This window comes from Vicugna pacos, chromosome 5 (genome assembly GCF_048564905.1).
Source record: "Vicugna pacos chromosome 5, VicPac4, whole genome shotgun sequence".
Classification (NCBI taxonomy): Eukaryota; Metazoa; Chordata; class Mammalia; order Artiodactyla; family Camelidae; genus Vicugna; species Vicugna pacos.
In genome coordinates, this window is record NC_132991.1 from 62928235 (window position 1) to 62951958 (window position 23724).

Consider the following 23724-nt stretch of genomic DNA (forward strand, 5'->3'; position numbering starts at 1 on the left):
CTTGGTTGCTAGGAGGTCAGAAGCAAAGGGAACATTACAGAAATTTAAGCATGTTGCCCCTTTGATAGGAGACACACAGTATCAGTGACTAGAATTTATGCGCTGGAGACCGCTAACTGACCATCACAGTTAGTCTCTCCCTTCTTTCATTATAGGTAGGCACACAGCAGCTCAGCAGAAGACTTTTTTTTTCACAGCCTCCTAGGCAGCTAGAGGTGACCATGAGCCTGAACTCTCACCACTGGAATAATGTGGGAAGTGATAGATTCCACTTCCTGGTCTGAGGTTGAAGGCATCAGATGTGCACTTCTCTGTGTTTTCCTGACCTTCTCACAGGGATTATCTGGAATACAAATGTGACCAGCATGGATCTTGCAGACAAGGATAACACACTAATGGAGGGAGAAACAACAAGATGGAAGGAATTTGTGACCCTAAATGGCTACATGGAGCAAAGATAACCTCAAGTAAGAGAAAAATTAATTTCTCTTCATGTCATGCTTTTGAGCCTCTTTATAAGTTCGCTTTCACTGTAACTAATACAAATTATAGCATTTTGAAATTAAAGTCTTAGAAGAGAACTAAAGAGCCCACAGATGATACATGTTTTCTCAGTTTAATATAAATGTTCCCAGATTTCTAGGGGTATTTTTTAAAGGCAACAGTATTATGACTATTTCCTGAGAGTTTACACAAAATAGATTCACAAATTAAAAGAAAGAATATGACAATATTTTTCAAAAAATAACATTCTAAATTTATCAAAAGTGGAATGGTCCTTAAAAAATAATTAATAATCAAAACCATATTAACTACAAATGTGTGCAGCCACTATAGCCAGAGGTGAAAATGTATGTGCTGTTATGGGCTGAATTGTGTCCCTCAAAATTCATGTGTTGAAGCCCTAACTCCCAGTACCTCCACATGTGTCTGAGTTGGGAGGTGCAGGTTTTTCAAGGAGGTAATGAAGGTGAAATGAGGTCAGCAGGGTGAGCCTAAGCTGATATGATTAGTTATCTGTATCAGAAGAGATCAGGACACAGACACATATGGAGAGAAGACCATGTTAAAACACAGAAGACAACCATGTGCAAGCAAAGGAGAGAAGTTTCAGGAGAGAACAATGCTGCCAGCACCTTTATCTTGGATTTCCAACCTCAGAACTGTGAGACCGTAATTTCTGTTGTTTAAGCCACCCAGGCTTGTGGTACTTCGTTGTGACCACTCTAAAAGACTAATACAGGTATGCCAGTGTCAAACACTTTTCTTCTGAGCCAGAACCAAGGAGAAACTCTTTGGGTTCCTTCTAAAACAAAACAAAAGAAACAAGTTCTAAATGATTTCTAGTAATTCAAATCTTTGGGTTTTTTCTGATTAAGAGAGGACTTGCCATGCTTGGTTAACCTTTCAAAACAATTCTATACCCTTCCAAAATAAGTTTAGATCCATGCTTCACACTAGGTTAAAAACTAAACTCCAGATAGGTTCAAGACTTAAATGTAAAAATACACCCATCCTTGGGGGAAAGAATAGGTAAAATGAGGTGGAGATGTACTATGAAAATATAAAGTATACAATTAACTAAAACAACTAACTGTACACAGAGCAACACAAATACATCTAAAACACACATTGTTACTTGCAGCACTACTCCACTTTTTAAAAATGCATACCTACAGAATCCATGACATATTTTCCAAAGAATATGCAAATTAAATATGTTGTGGTGATTGCCTCCTGGAAGAGAGGAATGAGTAGGAAAATGGAATTGTTGAACTAGAATTAGGGTCTTCCATGTACCAATGAGCGATACTAAAAAACAAGAGTATAATTAATTCATTTCTGCACTGAGATTTAAACACACACACACACAAACACACACACCCCTACATCCCCAAGTTCTTCCTGAGTTTCTGTCAGCACGTTATTCTCACAAACCATATTTGCAATGACACTGGAGTAAAACCCTGCAATCTTATTAAACATTTTTGGTTACACTCTCTCAATAGTTCACAACCAGGATCAGTTTTGTCCCTCTCTCCCCCCCAAGGACTTTTGGCATTTGGCAATGTCTGGAAACATTTTTAATTGTCACCACTTGGGGACAGGGTGCTACCAGCATCGAGTGGGAGGAGGGGGTGGGAGATGCTGCTGTACACACTACAATGAACAGGACAGCTTCCGCAACAAAGAAGCATCCCTTCCAAAACATGAGCAGTGCTGAGACTGAGAGTCCGTGCATGACCTCACTACATTATCCATTCACTTCTTTGGTCTTCAGCAGGCTGGCCTTCCAGATGCAAGACCAAGATGCTCCTTTCTTTTTTCCCATCTTCCTCCTCCACTTCATCTCCTTCCATCCTCCTCGTCCACTCTTCTTTCATTTCTGCTCAAGCACAATCTACTCTTTTATGATGCCATCTCCCTCTAGGAGTCATTAATCTACTCAATATCACACTGATACTAACTGCTCAAAGACTGTGAATGGATAAATGATAGTAAGCCTTTAATAATTTAAGAAAAATCATTGATGAAATGCCTTTCACTTCTTCCCCTTTTATCTCTTAAGAGATGCTTCTCCACACACATGTCTATTAAAATAGGAACGGTGTCCAATTTAAGATTCACTGAGGGCTTCTACCAAACCTTCATGAATCTGGTGAAGGAGCTAACAAGTAAGTGTCTCAGGAGGGCAGCAGTTAAAAAAAAAAAAAAAACTAAGCCAGAGGGGGTCAGAAGTAGACTTTGGGATGGCAGCCACAGAGGGACAAGCTTGGACCAAGGTGGAGCTGGGGTGGGGACTGAGCTTCAGCAACAGGCTTGAGACTAGGGTCCTTCATTGAAACAAGAGGGAATGAAAGAGAAGAGACAGTGACTCTTTCCTCTTTCTGACTATTTACCTGAACTTCAAAATTCTCTGAGCAACAGAATGGGCCTAATGTGTACCAGGTGGGATTTAAATGTAAATGAAAGCAAAAATTTTCAAATACTAGAGACTGCTAAACTTTGAAATTGAATGATATGGATGTCCTGGTCTACTGGACTTTGTTATTTTTTTTAAGGGATTTGATATATAGTATTCTAGTCCAATTTAGGCTAAGGAGAAGATTAAGTTTCTTAAGAGCTGTAATTTGTGTTTTCATGTTATTTTTCCTGAAGTTTTAGCAATAGCCATTTGATATCTTGCCCTTGGCCACTCACATCAACTGAGTGCCTTTGAGGTTAAATTATCATAAATTATTTCCAAAGATTGTTGTCATTGTTGTTGCTAATGATAGTGGTGCTTTTTGATTTTTTAAGAAATGAAAGAAAAAGCCTGAAAAGTATATGAGAATGTTCAGATCTCAGAGCAGTCTTATTTCTTCTCCAGGTTTAAAAAAAAAAGTCTGATTTTTTGTATCATCTGAACTTGAATTAGTTTAATTTTTTTTTAATTTAAAAGAGAAGAAAGGTAGGAAACATTGGGCACAGTTGCTCCTTATTCTAAGATATGTCCCCATTGCAGAAATTGAGTCACCCTGCATCATCCTTTAACAGCCACACTCCTGTCTCTTTAACAAACTGGAAATAAGAAGGGGGCGGGCCTCCGGAGTGGCGAAGGTTCTGATTGGTCGAGCTAGGCAGGAAGTGGGCAGTGAAAGTGTCGCTTCTGTTGTCGTCCGGAGGCTGCGGGGTGAGTGGCCCGAGGCTGCGCAGGGCTTCGGGACGCTGGACAGACAGTTGCTTCAGCTCACAAGAGTGCGAAAGTGGGGTACAAAACGGGTCCCCTTCATCGCGGTGGGTTCGGGACCCTGGCAGCCTTTTCGAGGAGGTGCCACGCCCTAGCGGCTGGGCCGCGGTGGGTCCGGGGGCCACTCGGACCGCCAGGACCGCGCAGTGGCCCAGGAGCTGGAAAGAAGGTGTCTCCTGGGCGCTGGCCGCCGCCCTCGCAGCTCAGCTGAGGGCCCTATCTCAACATAGATTCTCTTTTTCCCCTTTTCTGCAGGCTCGTTTCTGGCGTCATGGCTCAAAGGGCCTTTCCGAATCCTTATGCCGATTATAACAAATCCCTTGCCGAAGGCTACTTTGATTCTACAGGGAGGGTGAGTTTGGGATTTATCTGCCTGCATCCCTGCCTTAAACGCCCAAGTGTTTGGAAAGGAGCTCATTTTGACTAAAAGAAAGGCATTATCAGCCCTTTTTTAAAAATAAAGAATTTCAGTGTAAACGTATGAAATCTTTTACATATGTAAAATATACAATTTGAGCTCTAACATGTTTAACTTCTTTCTATAAGGAGACATTGTTAATATTATTAATAATTGAAATAACTTCCTTGATAATTAAATTATAAAAGTTGGCAGCTATGCAATTTACTGGGTAATTTTGCTTTTTTGACCATTTTTGGTTTGTATTTTAAAGAAAGGTGAGAAATTTTGGTGATATTTCACATGCACCGTGTTACTGTTTTATGACTGAACAGGAGTACAGGCAGGGTAAGGCAAAAAGTAAACCAAAATGTGGTAAAGACGTCTTTATACTGAAAGTGCTAAGAGAAATTTGGCACCTAGGCCTGAAATTTTTTTGCACCATTTCCACTCTTCCCAAGACATCCCCACAGCTGGCAATAAATAAGTAAATAACTGGTAAATTAAACTGGTTAGCACCTCACAAGTCACTGTGTGAAAGAGAACCTGGACGTGAGATACCAGAGCCTGTGTTTTCTTGTGGCTCAGTTAAGAGGGAATACAGTTCTTGTTAAGAATACCTGGTTGAGAAATCTTAGGAGTTAGGTTGGAAGAGTGATCTCTTTACATATACACACTTTTTTTTTTTACCAGTTCATTTCTTCTAAGCTCATCAGTCATGCAAAAAAGCATTTCACATGTGGTTCTTAAATCTTCGAGATTTCATATCTGCCAAGTTAACTTTCAGTGATTCTGTTGGTTCTTTCCCTAAAACACTTGTCATTATAGGTGAACTTGGGTGAGTAATGCAGGAAGGAGGAATGAAAGAGATGGAGAAGAGCTGTAGGATCGAAGGGTGCCAAGATGTATACGGAGCTAGAATCAATGGGGTTCTTTTAAGACCAGAATTGAACTGCACAAACAAAGCTTCTGAGAATTACCTTGAAGTCAGATGGCTTCCTTTTGGCCATTTGGACCTGTGTTCTGCCCAGCTCTGCAGATCCTGAAGCTGAAGAACTTGTCTTGTCTTGTTGGAGGAAGACATGCTGCTTCATGCTTACTTAGCAAAGAGAACACTTGAGGATGGATCCTAATGTCAGAAGCTGTCAATAAAATGTCGCTCACTATTTAGGCTGTTTATAAAGTAAATGCTTTTTTACAAATTTAACTGTTTTCTAAGAGAGAAAAAAAGATATCCATAAATTTGAACTCTGGCCCCAAAGTTATAGTGGGATTTATTGACTAGCACATGTTTTTTGGAACCATCCCAGAAAGAAATTGACCTACGAGTTCTAAAATTGTTTAATGTTGAACACCAAGGATCAGACCCTGGAGATCTGTCCTCCTTAACTTGTTAACACAAAGATTTCTATACAGAACTGCTCTGTTTTCTGGTATCAGAGAAAAGGGCTTTTAGAGTCTCTTCAAATTATTGCCAGGTTTGAGTAATTTTGTGCTCTGCCACAAGCAATCAGTGTTCTTAGGCAGCTCCCCTTTATTAAATGCAATTATGTGACACATAGAAAGTAACTTCCATTCTTGAGGCTGAGGCATTCGCATTATTCTTGGTTGCTTACAGTAAGTCCAGGCAAGATGATAAATTATCCATGATATATGAACAGGATATGTCATGTTGTCATGTAGAGGCACTCTTCTATCTAGTTGAGATTTATAGACCTTTTATATTAATACTGAAGTATATTTTATCTTACTAAATGTATATTTAAGGCTTGTTGAAATCTTAACCTCTTGGCAGACATTGTTAAATAATGGGAGTGTGTCCATCAAACACTGTGGTTTCTTCTTTGGAGTGTGGATTAAGGGATCATGGTGATGCCTCAGAATAAATAAGCCAGATGTGACTGATCGTCTGTTTTGCCTATCAGAGATACTCTTCAGAGCATCAGTGAAACTTAATATCTTTTGTTATTATTAGTAATTCTGATACTGCCTTTCTTACTTTTTTCAATGTTAAGATGCCCTTTTTTTTTTAAATGACATTATAATGCACACAGGGAGTCGTTAGGTTTGTTTTTACAATCCTCATTTGGTGAAATAAGATGTTTGTACCCCTGTCATGTTTCCTGCCATTGTTTCAGCATTTTACAGCTTTGTGAAATCCAAGTCTGGGAATCACAGCAGATTCCTAAAATTATTGAGGGATACATTATGGTGACTTTTAAAGACACTTCATGATTCAGGGTATACAGAACTCTCAAAATGTTTTTCAGTTACTTTTGGGACAAATAACAATTATTAGATAGACTTCACCATTTGCTCCGCATCCGGGCCTTCATGCAGATGTCACAAACCCCACACCCCAGCCTTAGTGTGTTTTCAATCCATATCCAAATCATTACTTTTTATAGACCATTGGACTGCTTAAAATAGTAAAAATGTCAACATTCACATCCCTGAGTACAGAAGGCATGAGACACACAGTCTCATTCGATCCTCAATACACCTTTTGAAATTGGTGGGGCAGGTATTATGCTGACTTCACAGGAAGTCATAAAGAAGTTAAGGGGTGAGCATGATCACTCAGCTAATAGCAGACAAGGATGTAGCCAGTCTCATTCATGAAGCGATATTTACTTTTTTGAAGCCTGCTGGGCGCTGTACTGGGCATGGGTTTTTGATGCTAGATCTCTTTCCACTCTGCTTCAGGCTCCTGAGATCGGTGAATTTATTCTGCATTTCTTATGCTACTTCTACAATTTTTTAAATGATTATCTATTTTTTTATAAAGGGATTTTGATAAATGTTCATCTTCATTTTTTAAATAACAGAAACAATTCATGTGTTTCTTTAGAAAATTAACATTGCTGCTATCTGAATACTAAAAATCCAGTGGCTTGAAAACAGCAAACATTTTCTGATTTCTGTTTGGTTTAATAAAATGACTTTTATTATAATAAAAATATTGGTTTAAATAATAGATGATTCCTGTCAGTTGGAAATTACTGTGATCCAGTTTATCACTGGCAGTCTATTTTAGTATTTATTTTAAAATTTTATGTAAAATATTTAAGTTACAGCAAAAATATTTCCTCACATGAGTAAGAAAACAGAGTAGTACTTTTAAGTTTTGTTAATTTGTTCTTGCTGTTAAAAGTAAAATAATTATCCAGTCTCTAAGGCAAAAAAACAAATGTAGCTTAAGTAGAAATGAAATACCCACCTATTATTTATTGAAATATACTCATTTTACGCTATTGCATCAGTTACATGTATGACTGAAACATGCTGTACACCAGAAAGCACTCTGCTATTTTTGATAGCCTGTGGTCTGTGACACCAAGTGGCCCTTATTTTTTGATACTTGTTTTCCCTCTAATTCCTACAGCTAACTCCAGAGTTCTCACAACGCTTGAACAATAAGATTCGAGAGCTTCTTCAGCAAATGGAGAGGGGCCTGAAGTCAGCAGACCCTCGGGACAGCACCGTTTACACTGGCTGGACAGGTATGGAGTGCTGCCTGTGAGCTGGCACAAGCATGGTGAGAGAGAGCCTAGGCGTTACCTTCCAGAGCTGTGTGACTGAATGGTGCGCCCTTAAATGCTTCTGGAGAGAACGCAGTGCCCTCAGCCTAACCTGGGTGTCTCCTGGATCTTTAGCAGTACTTAGAATTTAGGGCAGGGTAAACATATTCATGGAATTCATGCCTGACACAGATTTGGATGGCTGCCATACTTGGAAGAAAAATTGATGTTCAATGTTACATGGTTCATTCAGAGATGGGATTCAGTGGGAAGAGTTCCATAATACAGTGCATGAAACAGGAGAATTTACCTATGGAAATAAAACATGTCCAGAATTGTCTCTTTTTTTTTTCTTTAGGTATTAGTGATCCATACAGGGACCCAGGGTCAAGTATAGATTCTGTGAACTAAACCTTCCATTTGGTCATTGCTGGTTGGTTGACATTCACTGTTTTGCCAGTCATTGAGAGGTCAAGAAAGTTTGGGAGGAAACAGTACATGGCTGTCAAAAAGGTGAGGGGGAACCACAGAGGGAAAGTTGAAGAACTGCAGCTAGCTTACTAATGCAGAGAGACAGAAAGACAGCTTTCTAATCTTGAAGAGAGCACAGCTTAGGGACTCCATGTTTCTCAATTACTCTCAAAAAGTAGACAAGGAGGAACAGGTCTTCAGCATAAGAAATTTGGATTTCATTTTAAGGCAGTGGTGCTTATCATAAAAAATGCAGGTTCCTGGACCTCACAGCTGAGATTCTGCTTCAGCAGGTCTTGAGCAGGGCCCAGAAATCTGCAGTTTGCAAGCCTCAGTGGTCCTGATACAGACGGTCAGCTTCAAAGTATACTTTGAGAGCTTTCCTATGAGAGAAATTTACTAATAGCAGTCTCTTAGCAACCTCTTTTAGTAATGGCAAGTGATTCTGTCTTTTCTGATGGAAATTCTTTAAACCCTGCAGCTGTGTCATATTGGCAAATGAGGCAGTTATTACCATAAATCCCTCTGGTCTCTCCTACTTATCCAGGAATGAAGGGTTGTGAATAATCAATTTTTCAGCCAATAAATGAGAGTTAAAAAATTATTACTGTACCATTAATGTTCAAAGACAAGAATTTAGTACTTTAATAATAGAATATATTGAATGAATTTTGGCTCTTAAAGGAATGAAGTTCTTCAGTTTGTAGTTTCATGATCATTTGACTGTTAAAGGACAGAAGTAAAACACATTTCTTGTTAATGTTACCAGGATTGACATTTGAATGACAGGAGTCAGACTAGTGTGTGTATGTGTGTGTGTGTGCCAATAACTAATATTATATGCCAGGCACTGATGTAAGTGCTTTGTATTAAATAACCCATCTAAACCTCAGAATAACTCCATGGCATGGATATCATTCAGACCCCCATTTCGCAGATGAGAAAACTGAAGCAAAGCAAAGCTGAGTACCTTGTTCACGGTAACGCAGCTAGTAAGTGACAAAGATAGGACTCAACCAGCAAGCTTGGCTTGAGAGCCCTGCTCTTTACCCCATGAGAGTGGAGTGCGAGTGTGAGTGTATGAGTGCATCATGTGTCTTTTACTCTCCTACATCTGGGATCACTCCATATATTTTATAAGTGAAGAAGATCTACACGTAAGCTGTAAGATGGAGTAATTTGAGCAATGCCAACATGATGACACTCATGCTGTACAAACTTTTTAGACATGGCTAATGACTAGTCCGTGTTAAGTGTTTTAGAAAAAAATCACAATAAACCCTGCTAAAACATGACAGGAATTTGGAAAGGTAGAAGAAAACATGGCTTGTTAGATAGGCAGGAGTAATTGCTATTAAAATGTCTACTAAATAACGTTATTTGGGATTGGACATAGAGGAAACCCTCTAAAAATTTATGGGCATTTGCAGCTAGAAAGTGAAATCTCCAGCGCTGTTCTGCAAAAGTTGTTTTTCCCCTTCCTAATCCTGAATTAATTTATTCAGCGTGGTTTCAGGACGAAAAATTAACTGGGCCAAAACAAAAGCTTTTCCTCATAATTGTTCATATCTGGAAAGGCTTGTGGAGGATCTTCTTGAGTAAAACAATCGCCTATCGTCTGAAAGCAATTAGTAGCTCTTGCAACTGTTAATAAGCGATACTTGAAATGAACAGCCTCAGTTCTTTTCACTGAAATCCTCCTTTATAAAATTTAGTACACACTGAAGTATAGTGCATCATGATTTTGATGTATGACACATGCCAGCAATAAACATTGAGTTGTTCTTTTTGGCCTTAATCCTTTCCCGGTAGTTTTACAAGAGCTCATTAAGTATCTGTTCCCAGCTTGGGAGGCAAGGGAAGCCATTTGGTCCTTTAGATGCTCCATCAAGAACTGTTCTATGTGCCTGTGCACATAGCAGCAGGCAGTGCAGAAAAACAGCAGGCATGGAAGCCCCTTAAGATCAAATCTGAAGGCCCGCTGCTGAGTGGTGGTGGGTAGTGTCCAGGGGTCTGTGGGGACTCACCAGAGAGCATAATGCCACCTGCCATTGGGCTACTGTGGGTTTTATTCCAGGTAGATCATAGGTTCTAGGGGAGAGAGGATTTTAAAGTACCTTATAAAATGGAAAACATGAAACACTGGTGAGGAATTGTTACTATAAAGGATTAAATGAGCAGATGAATTATTCTCGTGTTAGAAATAAGCATTTACTAGGAAAGATTGGTTCCCTTGCAGATAACATAGTAGAAAAGTTAAGTAAACCCAAGGGATGGCTGATCTCACTAGTGTCTTTAAGAGAGAATGAGGAAAAGTGCTAGCCTTCATTTAATTTTATTTTTTTCCACTCTTAACTATGATGATTCCTAAGGGAAATGATGATCAGCTCACGCTTAAAAAAAAAAAAATACACAGAGGACTCTAGGGGATTTAGTTCCAAAAGACATGACCCAATCTTATATAACCAACTCAGAAAGTTAATGAGGCCAAGATTGGCCTGTATTTCCTCTTTTCAAGTATTAGATAACATTTTAAATAAGAGGGTATGCAGCATAATCCCTGGAGTAATATTAACTCACACTCCAAATGCAGGTTATTAAAGTGTTTAAAGATGCTGTTCGTCTGATCTGCCAAATGTATAGCTTCTGAGCTGCAGCTTTAGTATGTGGGTCTTAGTTTCTGCTGATACCAGACTTATTTAAAAGGAATCACTCTGGTCAGGTGTCTTTTTTTTGCAATTTGATCTCCTTATAAGTAGCTCTTAATCAGAGCCAGCATTTCAATGTCTAATTTGAGCCGTGACCAAGTGCCGTTCACCTTCATGAGAAGCACCTGTGCCTTCCAGCCAGTGTTGTTAGGACAAACGGAAGGGATCAACAGCATGGATCTACACCGGGTTTATTAGAGCCCTTCGCAGTGACTGCTAGACAGATGGATGTGCCAAGAATGTCGCCTGCTTTCTTTGTACCTGTAGGTTATCTTAAATTGCTGAGACACAGGCTTGAAGCAGCTCTAGGGTTTAGATGCCACCAGCGTGCTTGGGTGAAGCACAGAGAACGGGATGAGACTGTTGATAGGTAGATCAGAAGAAATGGCCAGAGGTAAAGAAAGAAGGTATATATCTAGGCACTTGATTTTTACAGACAGTACCAAGGAGACCGGGGCCACATTTTGTTATTTTCATTCCATTAACTTCAGTAGTTACACAACGCCAGCTCCATAGTTGGTGCTTGATAATTATTCGATGAATGAACAAACGAATGAGTGGACAGAGAGCGGCCTGTCGTTACCACTGCAGCTGCCACCTAGCAAACTAAATGTCACAAACAAAGCCAGGTGGAATCGGGAAAGTGCAGGGATCTAACTCATGTCATGTCTACTAGGATGTGAAAGAGTCAGTTAATCACAAGTCTTTCCCTTCAGCCTCTGATGCAGTTGAGAAATGAACTTAGAAATGAGGCTGGTCTCATAATATCTGCTTTATACTTGGTAAAGCTGGATAAAGAGCGTATGTTTAGACCTGGACTTGAAATAGGCTTCCTCCCTTTTGCCCCCAATTTGAACTTACTTCCCCAGACTCAGAGAGCACCTAGACAGCCCAAGGTATGGATTACCACACAAGAAACAGGATTGAGAGGGAGAGAGAGCCTGAGGACAAGAAGACTTTCAGAAAGCCTGAGAGGCCAGATGCACGTGTGTCGGGAGCACTTGGCCAGCTGTCCCCAGCCAGAGGAGCCAGTGAGGGCAGACAGAGGCAGAGAATGGAAAGAGGAAGAGGAGAGGATGGCTCCTTCTGTACTCTCTGGCATCAGAGATGAGACATGAGAAGTGACTCATTCAGCACACACAGAGATTCACAGTTTAATGGGATTGGGCATTTATTGAGTAAGTCCTATGTGCTGGGGACGATTATATTGATCAGCATGATTCACACGCAGTAACTGGAGTAGCTACTGTCATTTCCATTTTATAATGACTCAGGCACAGAGAGATTTAGTAAGTAGGGTAAGATCACACAGCTGGGAAGCGGCAGAGCCAGGCTTCAGTCCCAGGCACTGATTCCTGAACCCATGCTCTTAACGACGACTGGGCTGAAGGATTTATCACCTGTTATGGTGGTCTGAATAAAAGACTGGGAGCACTTCCTAATTTGATGGTTACACAAAGCAGTACACTGCAGGGCAACTGAGGGAAGGAGGGCGGAAATTATGATGTCTCCTTTTTAAAATTTTAATCTCTCTTCCTCTTGCGCTCTGGAAATAAAGGAGAAAAGAAGATACATCTTGAGAGGGCTCATTTGCCCTCTTTATTTACTTTTCCACTTCTTTGTGTGGGGCAGTATTATTAAATCAAGAGTGTAGAGTGGCAGCTGGTTTCGTCCCCAGATTACCTGTATGAAAAGTACTGGAGTTGGAAAGCCAGCACCATGCCCGGCTTTAATCTGAAGACTGTGTGGATGTACTAGTCAGGGCAGTGTTTACTCCAGGCTTTGTGGAAAGTGCTACAAATAGTAACTGCAGTGACTGGAAACAGGAATCCTACCCTTAAGATTTTGTCATCTTGTTGAAGAAATGGAAATTCACACACTCAAACACACACAAAATTGAGGCACAGTTACAAAACATTGCATTACAAAGTACCAACCTACTTAGAAAGCAAGTGATCATACTGTATGGGGTTAATCAGAGAAAATTTTCATTTCTTATATTTTCATTAATCTGAAAGGGGAAAAAATGACGAGCTTTTAAAGTTTCAACTAGGGAACAGTTTATTTGAAATTTAGGTTGGAACAACCCATACCCCTTCCTTTAGGAAGTTCTTGTCTCCACATCACTGTTGAGACCCATTCTTGGGCCTTAGCTGAGCACCTCCAGTGACTCCAGCAGTATCTGTAACCTGAACATGGTTTTTCCCACCAGAGTACATGAAGAGTCTTCAAAAGCACCTGGCCTGCAAGGAAATAACTTGCAGAGCTGAGGTGGCAGAGGTTTTTACGTCAGTGTAGGCTGTTTGTAAAATAAATGAATAATGTTAAGAAGCAACCTCTAAAATGCAGAATTACAGAGAAGTGTTTTGAGAGCTGCATACATCTGTGGAGATTTTTATCATCTCCATAGATATTTGAGATGCACCAGGGTCTTGATTGGTCAAGATGAATAGGACTAATGATCCCTCAGAAATTCAAAGGCTTAGTATTAATTACTACTCAGCAGCTGGCTATATTTATAGTACTACTGAGGATAAGTAGCTGAGTAAGGAAACTGCATATTTAAAGTGTCCCTAAACAATTTACCCTCCCTCCCTAGAGTACTAGCTACAGAAGGAAACCAAATAGAAAAAATCTAGTTCAGAGCTTTCATACTGAGAGCCAGGATGGGTTCCTGTTACAGCAAAGTTTTATTTGGTCCTCATAGTCTATTTTTTGTCTTTCAAGTAAATTAGTTGTCAACATTTCAAAACCAAGCGACTCCTAGGATGAGACAGGCAGTGCGAGACATCCGGAACTTCTTATAAAGAATGACACTGTCCCTAGTGTTCAGAGCAGCACTGTCCTTAGACCTTTCTGCAGTGATGGAAATGCTACTTTGCCATCCATTACAGCAGCCACTAGCAACATCAGGGATGTGAAATGTGGCTAATGTGACTGAGTCTGTCACATTGGCCACTGTGGTTCTGAGCAACCAAACAGGTCCCAGGAGTTATAAGATGGAAGCAGTAGGTATCTGGGCTTCTGCTGGCTTCTCAGATCATAGAAGCTGGTAAGTGGGTTCTGTTTATTTCTTAGAGGGCATTTATCCAACCTCTCTTCCCTGAACTCCAGATTCACACACCCTGCTGCCTGCTTGACATCTCTGCTTGGATGACTAATAAATACCCCAAACCCAACCTGTCCGAGGTTTGGCTCCCTCTTTCTGCTGCCTCCCTGCCAGGCCCCATTTTAGACACTTCCAGGGCTCACCAGTATCTGGTGTCCCTCTCCTTCTGGGCTCCTGGGAAGCTTACACCTCTTGACATCATTGTAGCTAGGTGAGGCACCTGTTCTGGTGCAGGGGCCACAGGTGGAAGGCAAAGCATGCAGCTGCAGGTGTGTGCCCACGGTTCTCTTCCACGTGGCTCGTGTCTAGACCTGCTTCCCTGATAAAGTCCCACATGTTCAGTCCCATCTTGGAGGTCCTGGACTAACACCTGTAGCCAAATCTATCTTTGAAAAACGCTGTTTTTGAATGCTACTCCTCTATATAAACCAACAGTAGCTTGGCATCAAATCTAAATTTCTGTGTCTGGCTTTTAATAATCTGAACCCCCAAGGAGGTCCAGCCTTACTAACCAGGTCACCGCCTGGTCTTCTTGTGCACGTGGATTTGCTCAGCTGATTCCACGTGCTGGGAGTGCTGTCTGCGTTTGCTCCATTGCAGCCTTCCCACGTGTGAAGCCTCCCTTTCAGTCCATGCCCCACCCATACCTGCTTCTCCTTGAGGTGGTTTTTTCCCCCCAGGATGGAGGGGATACTCTGCCCGTCTCTCTCTGTTCCTTCTCCAAGTCAGCTTCCAAGGCTGTGAATAACTAAAAAACTAACATGCTATTTCTGAAATTAGTGACTTCCCATGCATGATCCTAAGTGATACTTTATTGATTGCTTTTGACTGATGTTACTTAAAGTTGCCTGGATTTGCATGTAAAATAAAGGTGGTATCCCCAAAACAACTTTCCCATACCCTTTGGGAAATGAAGACCATCTAGAGTAGGAATAATCTCCTTTTCCTGAAGGACAGTACTCATTACTTAACAGAATTAGGACATTATCAAAATATTATTGATCACCATTAATGACTTGAGTATTAATGGGAAAATAATGGCTTGATTTTGCTGTACTCATTTCTCGGCATCTCTCTCTTCATGTGGGTTATTTTCTCTTTTATAATATGTCAATATGTTTAAGTCATATATATGAGCAAATCTAACAAGATAGTAAAATTCAGATCAAAAAGCATTGGTTTCCATAGCTAGTGACAGTAGTTATCATGGAGTGGACTAGCTAAAAAGAAGAATATTTAACTTAAATTTTGTACCAACAAAAATGTCAGAATTCATCCAGAGTCATAAAAGGTGGGGGAGGGCTTTTTTTTAATTATTCTAAAATCTAAAACAGTTTGGAGTATATTCTTGCAATTAATTGCAATCAAATTTTAAGTCTCAATTCAGTCTTCTCTGGTCTGGAGGAAAAAGTGAAAGGGTAGAAAAAGTAAATCTCTATTATTCTACTTTTTGTTTAATAAACAATAAAGGAGGAAATTTTATCTGCTATTCAAATTTAAGTCCAAGGATATTCTTGATTAAGTAGCATATTCTGTGATTAAAGAAAACATTAAAAAGTGTAAACTCCATACATCATCCTATATTGAGACTCATAAACATTTTTGATGGCTTTTATTCTAGAAGCCAGTAAGAAACATTCCTTGTCATTATATTAAATGTCTTTTAGAGACTGGAATCATATTTGGGGATGAGTTTACGAATGGGTACAACTGTAATCGTCCCTCCAAAATCTGGCCATCCCCTAGAGGTGTCGGCGGGTCTCAGAGGATCGCCCATCTAGCAATTGAAGTTAGACAAGTCTGTGAGTCATCTAGACATCTCCCCCTCAGACGTTCCTTACCACTTTCTGTTGATTTTTACCTTCCAGACAGTTATCTTTACAGTTCAGTCTTACTCCATCTCTGCTGCAACCACTGTCTCTCACTTGTATTCCTGAAATATCCTCCCTAACTTTTCCCCCTGCATCCATTGTTCCACACTCTTTTCCAAACCTTATAGTGCAGTTACAGTGAATTTTTAAAATAAGAAATTTAATATAGCACAGGGAAATATACACAAAATGTTATGATAAATCACAGAGAAAAAAATGTGACAATGAGTGTGTATATGTCCATGAATGATTGAAAAATTGTGCTGAACACTGGAATTTGACACAACACTGTAAAATGATTATGAATCAATAAAAATGTAAAAAAAAAAACCAGAAATTTAATTATGCTATTCCTGTGTGTAAAATGGTGCTTTTCAAATAAAACTTAAAATCCTGAACTGGTTTACAAGACCCTATGTGGTCTCCAACTACTTTGGGGGAAGGGGCTGGGATCCCCAGGAATTGGACCATCACCCACTTTTTGACCTTTTATGATCAGTCTTGAAACTGTCATGGCATCTGTGGGAGTACCATTTAGCAGCTATTGTGTTTCAGTGAATGTATTTCTACCTACCTCTCCAGCTTTGAAGAGAGCTGTATTCTTTAGGATTAAGTTTACTAGCATGTGGGAATACACCTGAAATAACAGTGGCTTTAACACAACAGAACTTCTCTCTTGTGTCAGTAGACAGTCAGGGACTGGTGTGGCAGCAGCTTCAGAGTCCTTTGGGTTTTAAGTTTCTTTGATCTTGATGCTTTACCATCCTCATCACAGAGCTGCCACTTCATGGTCTAAAACGGCTGCTCAAGCTACACCATCACATCTGCATTCCAGCCAGGAGGAAAGAAATTGCAGGTCGCCTGCCTTTCAGGAACATTTTCTGAAGTTACCCTCATTATCCCCACTATGTCTCACTGGTCAGAACTTACCCATGCACATGGCCATACCCAGCTGTAAAGAAGACTGTTCTGGGCAGCATGTACCTAGCTAAAACCCAGGGTGTTATTGTTGAGAAAAAAGGGAGATAAATTTGAGAGGACTGCTTAGCAGTCTGTTGTAAGAGCTAAGTTCTTATCTTCGAGAATGGAATGTGAATCAAAAATGTCTGATACAGAAAAGTCAACAGAAAGCACCTAACGTACTAGAAATGTGGAGGCAGATACTAAGGAAATGGCTAAAATTATTGAAAGTGGTTGCTTCTGGGAGGCAGGAATAGAGTAGGGCAGGAAACGGCAAAACCCTATTAAGCCTTGCAGTACTGTTTGATTTTTCTCAATGAAGAACAAATTTATTTTGATAAAAATTACATGTGAAAAGAGTAAGCATGGACTGAGGCAGGGCTGTGAGTAGGTATGAGGGCTGGATGAGTTTTCCCTGCAGAGCCCTTGCGGTTGTGTCTTTATTTCCCACCTTGCCAGTTACCTCTCAATCTTCAGTATTTATGCAAAGTTGATGTTATAAGCATGAATATTGTCAAAGGTTAGAAGATTGTAAGAATCAGGTTCAAGACAGTGGGTTATTGGCAATTCCCCCCATTTTTTCCATTATCAAACTAGGCCACCTGATGTACAAAATATTGATGAGGCATTAAATGTCTTTGACTTACTGCATTTTGTCTTATTTTCCTGACCTAGACTGATTCATAGTAAGCTTGTCCAGAACATTTTTCTAATTGGCAATAGCCCTCACTTGAAACTCTTTTCACCCTTGGCTGTCTTGCAGCAGGGAGGAAGGTAGGCACTGTAAACTGCAAACAGCAGAAGGTTTGCTTAATCAAAATACGCAGACATAGAGGGCCAGAATTGAAGGATGAGAGAAATAGAACTGAGGTCATGGGGAGCCAATTCTCTGGTGATCGAAAAGAAAAAAAAAACCACTTTTCATATAAATGAAATATTGTGAGACTTTGAGAAACGACTGTGTTTTTCATGAGAAATGCATCAGACCTTACAATTTCACACCTTAATGGGTTTTGTTTAGTAAATATTTAGGCCAAGAGGAATTCTTGATAATGAGAGACAAAGGTCTGAAAAGGAAGACAATCATTGGGTTTGTATTTAATCACTTTTTATTTTCTCAGGTCTCAGTCATGTCATTATCTGGCTTCAGTGCCTACATAACTTAATTAGGAAAGTTCTGGCAGCAATGGGAACAGGAGGACAAAATGAAAGGGTAACAATTTAAACGGGTTGCCTGCAGATGCCTGCTGTGGATGGAGATGAAGCCTATTAAGGACCTAATTCTAGAAGAAGCTCTTGAAATTGATCATTTGTGAAAAGGAGAATTTTTTTTTTCTTACCCACATACATGGTTTTGTACACTTATGTCTACAAACCTTAAGCACTGGTACATCTGATCAGCAGCTTGTGGAATTACTAACACCAAGCCACTTTGAAAGAGCAGACAAGGTTATTAACTTTGGCAGGAAATGAAAATTTGGCCTTAATATACATGTGAAATTGAATTGTCTGTAGCACAAAGCTTTGGAGATTACCCATGCAAAATGAGAAAACTATCTAAATTTAAAATTGTCCTCAGTACAGTGAAAAGTAATTTTGCAAACTGCATTTTTACTGCATTGAAATCCATGAAGAGATTGGCTCTATTAATTTAGATTTAAACAGAGACTCTGTATCTTCTAAAAATGGTAAATGAGATGGAAAATGTACTTTAAGAGGAGAAATGAGTTTCTGGAAATGCTGCAGGCAGGCAGGCTCCCTACCCCACATCTTTGAGTCTGCCCTGAGACCAGTCGGCTTCAGAGGAAAGGATCCATCTACTGTGACAGGCATTTGGAACGAAGACGTGCAGACAAGGCCTCAATTACGTATAGCCAGCTTTAAGAGCAGGATAAGAAGCAAGTCAAGTAAGGCCCAAAGCAGAAGTTTTTGGCAGCTTCTACAGCACAGTTCCTAAAGTGGCTGGGTCCTTGACAGTGAGAAAAAAAAAATTAAAGAGGAATTGAATTCATTTTCTCAGATCTCAGATAACTTAGTACTTTTCTTATAATCCCTGCCTGGAACAATACTGGGTAGGGGACTTGGTTACTCTGTCTTGTCATGGAAGAAATTATCTTCTATACAAAGAAAATGAGTTTTTCCTTCCCTAGTCTGTAAATTTCTTTAGCTCACAAGAACAAACATTTCTTGTTTATTAAATTAATTATTATTTGTTAAATAAATATGTGGCGATTTATTTGGAACCACAGGTTTATGGCCTATCATTTAACCATCAAAAAGAATACATTAACACAATAGCCAGAGTGCAGGAAGGATTAATATTAAACTTGGGTTTAGAGTTCTTACAGTTCCTATTTTGATTTAGAGTTGTAATGGTAAGGAAACTGGGAACAAGTGGTTGCCTGCTGGTTCTTAGAGCTATTTAGTAATAAAGCTGAGTCAAGAACTAAGGTCATCTGAACTGCCACATAATTTACATGTTTATTATAGCTTATCAAAAATCAACACTGCTGGGTCGGCAACACACACAAAAAATACAATCAAATGCCCTCTCCTCATCTGTACGTGATTTTCTTTTTGCTTTCCAGGTATTGCTGTGCTTTACCTACAGCTCTATGATGTGTTTGGGGACCCTGCCTACCTACAGATGGCACATGGCTACGTAAAGCAAAGTCTCAACTGTTTGAGCAAGCGGTCCATCACCTTCCTCTGCGGGGACGCAGGCCCCCTGGCAGTGGCTGCTGTGGTGTACCACAAGATGAACAATGAGAAGCAGGCAGAAGACTGCATCACCCGGTAATCATGTTTCTTTCTGAGAATTATTATCTATGTCATGAGGCTTTAACTCTTTGTGTGTTAGCAAAAGAACATTTTAGTGAATTTACCTCTCTCTCAGCAGTAAATCTTAGTACTGGCATTTGTTTTAAATTATTCCTGTGATGTAGTTAAGGAACAACCATTATAATCCCTATTTTATTGCAAGATATAGTGACACTGACACGTTCCAGATCAAACATCAGTTCAGTAACAAAAATGAGATCAAAAGCCTGATCATATGATTACTAATCCGGGGTGCTATGCAAGATCAGTAATTCAAAGAAGTGTGGTTCACGGCAGGCAGTGGGCTGGGAGAGGCCTCCTGAGGGAACACAAGCAGATTCAAAACTGCTTTTCTTATGGGCAAGTGACATGCAAATCCAGGTTTTCATTTTTAAAAATGAATCAGGGCAACTCACTAGAAGCTTGTGACTCATGAAGATTACTAAACTTTTGCACTCATAAACTACATTTATTACTTTACTGGAGTTTATTGAACACTCTTTCAGAATTGTGCTAAGAAGTCTGCTGCCATGCAGCTCTGCATGCAGTGCTTAGGCTCCCACTGACTATGCTAACAAGCAGAGTTACAATTCCAGCAAAGGGTTTTTTTGTTTCGTTGTTTAGTAGACTTGACTTTTTAGAGCAGTTTTCAATTCACAGCAAAACTGAGAGGAAGGCACAGATATGGGTGTATTTCCCAAACACCCCCCTACCCCACACACTCATAGCCTCCCCTGTTATCAGCATCTTCTACCAGGCAGTCCTCTGATTACAATCAATGAACCTACATTGACACATCATAATCACCCAGCCTACAGAGTTTACTCTTGGTGTTGTACATTTTGTGGGTTTGGATAAATGTATAATGACATCCATCCATCATTATAGTATCATACAGAGTAGTTTCACTGCCCTAAAAATTCTCTGGGCTCTGCCTATTAATTCCTCTTGTCTCCTTCCTAACCCCGGCAACTATCGATCTTTTTAAAAAGGCCTGTCTCCATGGTTTTGCCTTTTCCAGAGTGTCACAGTGTTGGAATTGTATAGTATGTAGCCTTTTCAGATTGATTTCTTTCACTTAGTAAAATGCGTTTAGATTCCTCCGTGTATTTTCATGGCTCGATAGCTCATTCTTTAATGCTGAATAATATTCCATTGTCTGGATCTATCCACAGTTGATTTATTCATTCACCTGCTGAAGGACACTTTAGTTTCTTTCAAGTTTTGGCAATTGTAAGCAAAGCTGTTATGAACATCCATATGCAGGTTTTTATGTGGAAATAAATTTCTAGCTCTTTTGGATAAATACCAAAGAGCATGATTGCTGGATCATATGGTAAAAGTATGTTTAGTTTTGTAAGAAAGTTACAGTCTTCCAAAGTGGCTGTACCACTTTGCATTCCCACCAGCAATGAATGAGAATTCCTGTTGCTCCACATCCTTATCAGCATTTGGTACTGTCAGTGTTCCAGATTTTGGCCATTTTAATAGTTATGTACTGGTATCTTATTGTTTTAATTTGCATTTCTCTTGTGGTGTATGTTTTGGGGCATCTTTGATTTCTTAGATTTCTGGAGTTCATGGAAGAACAGAAAAAAAGAATTATTTGTAAATTACTTTCACATCTCCTCCCTTTTAGGGGAAGAATCTCTAAGTCTTTTCAATTCAATTTCAGGAAATCCAAAAATACTTGATGTCATGATTTATTTAATAAACCTACTTATTTATCTTACTTTTTTACCTAACCTTCTTCCTCATATCACACAGCCATTTTGAGATGTCACAGACACTCAAAGTCTCTGTATGGTATCCACTGCCAACATCATATTTCAGCGTCCCTTTCCTGGATTTTCTTAATATAGTGGTCTTTAAGAATAATAATGTTTAGTTATAGAAACCAAAAGGGCCTTTGTGATCAAGGAAAGTCTAATCCTTAGACAAAGAAACTGAAATCCAAAGAAATCAGAGTTTCCCTAAGGTAAGGATTCTTAACTTTGGAATTTTGAGAATTTTAGGGCTTCCAGAGATATATTTAAAACCCCCAAGTTGTATTCAGCATGAAGAGAACATTTACACTTTTCTTGGAAAGGGTCTCTGATGCCCCAGAAGGAGTGTGAGTGTGAGAGAGAGTGGGGGAGAGAGTGAGTGAGTGTGTGTGTGTGTGTTTCTGCTCAGATTGTCCTGCAGTTGGCTGAGGCAGGTGGCAGGGAGGATAATGAATAGCACTAGTTCTTTGTACTGCTTGATTTATACTGTCTGTTTTCTCCCTTCCTTCTACGCATAGATAGTTGGTGCCACTACACGAATAAAGAGCATTGCCTGTTTTGTGCCCAATTAAGTGACTAACCTCACATATATTTTGCTTTGGGGCCAGTACTTAGAGTGATGAAGAACTCAGGCTTTCTGGTCAGAAAGTGTATACCCTCTCTCTTTTGTTGTGTCAGGAGTAAGAAAAGGACTTCTTTTTGATAATAAAAGGCAAAAACTCTCCCCAGTAACGCCCTGGGGAAATATTGCTAGGAGTGAAACAGAATTATCCTGTTTTTATATCTTTATTCTTCCTTCAGTGACATTTCAGTGACTTGTCTCTTCTAAAGATCAGTTGCTATTAATATCAACATAGCAAAACAAATAAATGGAGCTGCAGTGATGTGCTTCTAGGTTTGAGAGTTTCTGAAAACACATAAAATAACCATTATGTTTCATAAATGCTGTTATTTCTTCATTTTATCTTAAGAATATAGCACGTAAAACATGCAGCTGCAAGTCCTACCTTTAGTAATTGGATCCAGTTAGATCCAACAGTCTTAATGATTTGAATTCAAGTCCAGAAGGAAAAAAATGAAATACTTCCTTTCTTAAGTACTATCTTAATGAGATGCACTGAACAATATTTTTGAGTATTTGAAAGGTACTTGCTATCTACTTTGAGCTTTCCAGATGCAAATGAGTTTGGTGGCAAAATGATTGGTATGCTAATTATGTATCGCCACCTAGTGGTAACGCAGGTCATAAAGTTGGCAAGTAAAGGAGTGGTGTTTTCTAATTCAGTGGTTCAAGCACATTTTATTTAGGTGAGAACATCATTGGAGCTAATGCAATAATTATTTTCAGTAACTTCCATAGAGCAGTGTTTGTTTAAAAATTGACAGTCCTTTCCCTTTTTGAATAGCTTTTTCAATACCCTTTACAAAAGTAAATCAAAAGTGCTTTTTCTTTTCAATAGAATTCTGTAAATTCTATGCAATTTGATTCATTTATATTAAAACTTGGTAATAAATTCTTATCAAAACTCTGAGATGTCCATTCTGTTTACTATAATAGTTGAGTTTATATCTAGTAGACATTTTATTTTCTTAAGGTTTCAACATTACTGACCTGCCAGTTCTGACATGAAAAAAAAATAGAATTTTTCTTAGTAAATACTTTTAAGTTCTTTAAAAATATTGGGGGGGGTGGAGCTGTGTATGTGATATTGAAGTAGGAAAAAAAAGGCCCATAACCACCCAGATAACACTGTTGACATTGGGGAGAAAAAGTCAGAAAAGGTATTAGATGATAGCAACCTCTGACCACTGTGTCTCTCTTCCTAACATAACCACTGTTCCACTGTGAGTTTAATGCCTGTGTTTGCAGTGGAAAAAATATATATATGAGCCAGTATTTGCGTATTTAACCAGTTTGAGATGTGTCCATCGATTGAAGTATAATATGGAAAAGTTTAACTTTGTCAGTAACTGCAACCAACCATGCTTGTTCAAAACCCCCTTTGCTGCTGGGGAGTAGGTTCCCTTATAACTTTTTCTCAGTCATTTTTCATAACTGTCAGCCCTTTTTAGTCACTAAAATCTCATTCTGCTTATTAAAACATGTCTTCTTCATTTTTAATGAAGTCTTCCCCTCCTACCACCACAGGCTTGTAGAAGTGGTGGGCAGGGGTTGGGAAAGGATTATTTTCTCTTTCGCAAGTACCTTCCTTCAGAGCAAAGACTCTGTACCTATTGATGTATGGCTTGGTGGCAGCAACAGTTAAGTGTTTGTATGCTTGTTTGTGTTGTTTGTAGACATTGGCAGCTTCTAGAGATGAGCGATAGGGGCTGTGTATTCTCTCAGCTATAACCTTACCACTGAGTAAAT

At 39.4% G+C, this 23724-nt stretch overlaps 1 protein-coding gene and 1 long non-coding RNA gene across 7 annotated transcripts in view; one reads left to right on the forward strand and one right to left on the reverse strand.

Moving 5' to 3' along the window:
* Window positions 1-3605: 3605 nt before the first annotated feature.
* LANCL1 (LanC like glutathione S-transferase 1) overlaps window positions 3606-23724 on the forward strand; it is a 30733-nt gene continuing 10614 nt past the window's right edge. Inside the window, exons 1-4 of one of the 5 annotated variants that reach the window (XM_006205254.4) lie at window positions 3606-3673; window positions 3986-4082; window positions 7513-7630; window positions 19356-19563. In XM_006205254.4, coding sequence (XP_006205316.1) covers window positions 4002-4082; window positions 7513-7630; window positions 19356-19563 — 407 coding nt within the window. In that variant the 5' untranslated portion in view covers window positions 3606-3673; window positions 3986-4001. Of the gene's footprint in view, window positions 3778-3985; window positions 4083-7512; window positions 7631-19355; window positions 19564-23724 lie in introns of all 5 variants that reach the window. The other 4 variants (XM_015240104.3, XM_072961339.1, XM_031678244.2 and 1 more) reach the window with 4 other exon arrangements.
* The window catches only part of LOC140696437 (uncharacterized), a 77123-nt gene continuing 71257 nt past the window's right edge, over window positions 17859-23724 (reverse strand). For both annotated transcript variants that reach the window (XR_012072773.1, XR_012072772.1), the window contains one exon: window positions 17859-18736. This is a non-coding gene — a long non-coding RNA (uncharacterized lncRNA). The remainder of the gene's footprint in view (window positions 18737-23724) is intronic.